The following is a 4,053-nucleotide window of genomic DNA, read 5'->3' as shown; positions in this document are numbered from 1 at the left end:
ATAATTAGAGATAGACGTTCAAAGAAACTCTGTTTATCTCAAAAGGAATATTTGAAGAGAGTACTTCAACGTTTTAGCATAGATGGCAAGACTAAGCTAGTTAGTATTCCACTTGCTTCCCATTTTAAGCTAAGTACTACTATGTCGCCAATGGATGAAGCTGAACGAGAGTATATGTCAAAGGTACCATACGCAAATGTTGTTGGTAGCTTGATGTATGTAATGGTCTGTAGGAGACCTGACATTTCACAAGCTGTTGGAGTTATTAACAGATATATGCATAATCCCGAAAAGGAGCATTGGCAAGTTGTGAAGTGGATTCTACGGTATATTCATAATACTGTAGATGTTGGGTTAGTTTTTAGCAGGAAGACAATCAGTCTGTAGTTGGATATTGTGATTCAGATTTTGCGGGTGATCTGGACAAACGAAGATCAACTACTGGTTATGTGTTTACTTTTGCAAAGGCACCAGTTAGTTGAAAGTCTACTTTGCAGTCAACAGTTGCTTTGTCTACAACAGAGGCAGAGTACATGGCTATTACAGAGGCTGTGAAAGAGGCAATTTGGCTTCAAGGATTGCTAAAGGAGCTTGGTGTTGAACAAAAAGGTATCACAATTTTTTGTGATAGTCAAAGTGCTATTCAATTAGCGAAGAACCAAGTTTATCATGCAAGGACGAAGCACATTGATGTTCGGTATCATTTCGTACGAGAAATCATAGAAGAAGATAGAGTCACGGTGAAGAAAATTCATACTACGGAGAATCCTGCTGATATGTTGACAAAGGTGGTGACTGCGGTCAAGTTTCAACATTGTTTGGATTTGATCAACATTGTTGAACACTGAAGATTGAAGATGAAGACACAACCAAAATTTGTTATAGAGAGAAAATTGAAGACGTGAAATTTTTGCCAAGGTGGAGATTTGTTGAAATGTCAAAAATTTCAACGTCCCACATCGGTGGGTTAGCAAAAGTGGATAGGATTTTTCCCTATAAAAGGAGGCCTAATGTTTAGGATTTAAACACACCTCTCATTTGTCTTCTCATCTGTTTAAGGCATTTGTATCTTCTCTCTTTAGTATTATTTCACTTGTATTTTTGGAGTGGAATAAAATATTGGTTGTGTCCGAGGAGTAGGCAAAATTAGTCGAACCTCGTAAATTCTGGTGTTTCCTTATTGTTGCTTTATTGTCTTATTTATTATTTGGTGGCTGTTATAATTTTGGTATAGTAGTTGTAACTTATTCACACTATATATATTTGGCTTCCGCAACAGCTTCTTCCCAATTTCATCGATGATTTCCTGAGCTAATAATATATTTTTTGAGATTTGTCTTCCTTTTATGAACTCCGATTGATTGGTCGATATTATCTTGGGCAAATTTTGGCTAATCTTGCATTCATAATCTTGGACAGGATCTTGCTTGATACATTACACAGACTAATGGGTCTCAAGTCTGATAACTTTTACGGATAATCCACTTTTGGCAGTAACACAAGACATGTGTGTGAAAAACCTAGGAATTGCTGCACTATTAAATAAGGAGATCACGACATTATTCACATCACATGCGATTGTATTCCAACAACTCTGATAGGAAAGTGCACTCAACCCATTAGACCCGGGGGCACTACTTGGATCAATTGAGAAGACACTATCCTTTATTTCTTCTGCAGTGGGAGTAGCTACCAACATCTCATTGTCTTCTTTGGATATCCTGGGCAATACACATTCTAAGGCAGAGAAGTCTCCTAAATCCTCTCCGTGGTTGAAAATGTGTTGAAAGTCTTCAACTGTTGTTTCTGCAATCTCAGTTCCTCCTTCCCTCCATTGACCATTGTCATCTTGTATTCGTCGTAAACATAATCTTCTTCTTCTACCTTTAATTACACTGTGGAAGTAAGTAGTATGCTTATCCCCATCTTCTAGCCATTTTGCTTTTGCTTTCTGTCTGAGAACTTGGTCCTGGATTTTGATATAGTACACGTATTTGGCCTTTGCTTTATTGAGTTCTACCCGATGCTCAGGTGCATTACTGACTACTAGAGCTTCTTCCAGGTCATTTATTTGCTTTTCCAGCTTTCTAGGTTCTTCATATATGTCTCTAAACGCTTTTTTTGACCATGTGCTTAGCCTCTTGCTCACCCTTTTTAATTTCTGGTGTAACACCCACATAGGATTCCCTTGGACTGGATCTAGCCATAAATTCTGGAAATCCTTGTGTTCTATCCAAAGTCCAAAAATTTAAAGTATTTTGGACAGTCTGTTGCTACATTTTTAATAGAGATCAACAATGGGGTGTGTTTTGAGCATACTCTAGCTAGTTATATGACTGATGCATCTGAGAATTCATCTCCCCGTGCTTCAATGATCAGAAGTCTATATAATCTCTTCCAAATGGTATTTGGGGGCCCCTATTGTCACTCCATGTGAAAATATTACCAAAGAAACATGCGTCCTGCAGTCCACAATCACTAATGCAACTTAAGAAATCAAGGCTCTTCTCTATTCTGAATGATCTGCCACCTGTTTCTCTTCTATATCTGCGATTACATTGAAATCTCCTACCAATCCCCATGAACCTTGTATTCTGTTCGCAATCGATCTTAGTTCTTCCCATAGGATCCTTTGATGAGCTTTGCACTTTGCATAAACAACTGTTAGAAACACAGGCTCTGACCCCAGTTGATGACTAATGCTACAAGTCACTTGTTGTTCAGATTTCTCTAGTATGTTCACCACATGGTTATCATCCCAGAAGAGACAAATTTTGTTGTTGCAATTGAAAACATTATGCTGAAATCCTAGCTACATTTGAAACCTCCTTATCTTAGAAGACCTCGTCATAGGTTCTTGTAAGGCGACAAAGGTTAGATGATGTTGATTTTTGAGTGTTTTGAGTCTCCCACTAGCTTTGTTGGGCTTTTATGCCCCTAATATTCCATGATAGTAGACTAATCATGGGAAACATCAGGGATCTGGGTGTGTTCTTGTCTTGCTGAATTTGGACGTCCTTGGTGATGTCTATATATGATTGGCTTCACCTAGTCCCTGTGATCCTCTGGGGGATAAGTTGTTAAATAGAGTGATTCGATCTTGAACACTATTTGATATCTCTGTATTCTCGAATTCAAGAGCCCTGTGAGGTCTTCTTGCAAGTTCATCATCTGATCTCACCTCTACTTCTACATCCTGCAAGTGTAACATGTCTTCATCTAGGCCATCTATTCCATCCGCATTCTCCTGAGAGGGGGCGTCTACCACAATTGCTTTCTTTCTCCGGGCCCTCGAAGCCCCTCCCGACTTCAACTTGGAGTACATCCCTGGTGTGTTACTGTCACCTGGTATTGCCAGTTCAGCTGTAAGATTAGAACTCTTATTCTTCTCCATAACATTTGGACTTCCTATATTCAATGTTGGAGAAACCACTTCTTCTATTCTTAACTCCATAAGTTCCGCCTCTTGTTGATCCTTTAGAGTTATCTTTGACTGGTATTTGTGTCGTTTCTTCGAATGCAACTTTTTAATCTGCTCATCAGACACATTAGTTAGTTCATTCCCAGTCATCCAGAAGTTGCTCACCAATTTGTTCACGTAGATCTATGATGACACGAAAGGTCATCTTTTGTTTTAGAACTCGATTTCGTGTTTTGAGGCCTTAAAAATCTTATTTTATCTTTCCTCGATTTGTGTGCACAATTCAGGCATATTTTCGGAAATCCTTTATGTGGAAAATTGATGAAATAATAATTTTTAGCCTAAAAAGTTGATATTAGTTGACTTCGGTCAACGTTTTGGGTAAACGGACTCGGACCCGTGTTCTGACGGTCTCGTCTGGGTCCGCAAAAAAATATGGGGCTTGGGCGTATGCCCGGAATCGAATTTCGAGGTCCCAAGCCCGGAAAATAAATTTTTGATGAAAATTGTAAAACTAAAATTATAATGATTTTAAGAACTTGATTAAGATTTGATCTTGTTGGTATCGGGTCCGTATTTTGATTCCGGAGCCTAGTGCTGGTCCATTATGATATTTATATCTTATCTGTGAA

At 38.6% G+C, this 4,053-nt stretch overlaps 1 protein-coding gene across 1 annotated transcript; it reads right to left on the bottom strand.

Annotated features, from left to right (window-relative positions):
* Positions 1-1,444: 1,444 nt before the first annotated feature.
* Positions 1,445-2,179, bottom strand: LOC142163036 (uncharacterized). The gene has a single exon (XM_075220286.1). The coding sequence runs from the start codon at positions 2,177-2,179 to the stop codon at positions 1,445-1,447; it is 735 nt and encodes a 244-aa protein (XP_075076387.1).
* Between the last annotated feature and the right edge of the window lie 1,874 nt (positions 2,180-4,053).

The sequence above is a fragment of the Nicotiana tabacum genome, chromosome 8 (assembly GCF_000715075.1).
Source record: "Nicotiana tabacum cultivar K326 chromosome 8, ASM71507v2, whole genome shotgun sequence".
In the NCBI taxonomy this organism is placed as follows: Eukaryota; Viridiplantae; Streptophyta; class Magnoliopsida; order Solanales; family Solanaceae; genus Nicotiana; species Nicotiana tabacum.
This window is presented reverse-complemented; position numbering and strand designations above follow the sequence as displayed.

What these genes read in the sequence shown, in the direction of transcription:
- LOC142163036 (XM_075220286.1), bottom strand. Translation starts at nt 2,179, where the DNA reads ATGTGGGTGTTACACCAGAAATTAAAAAGGGTGAGCAAGAGGCTAAGC.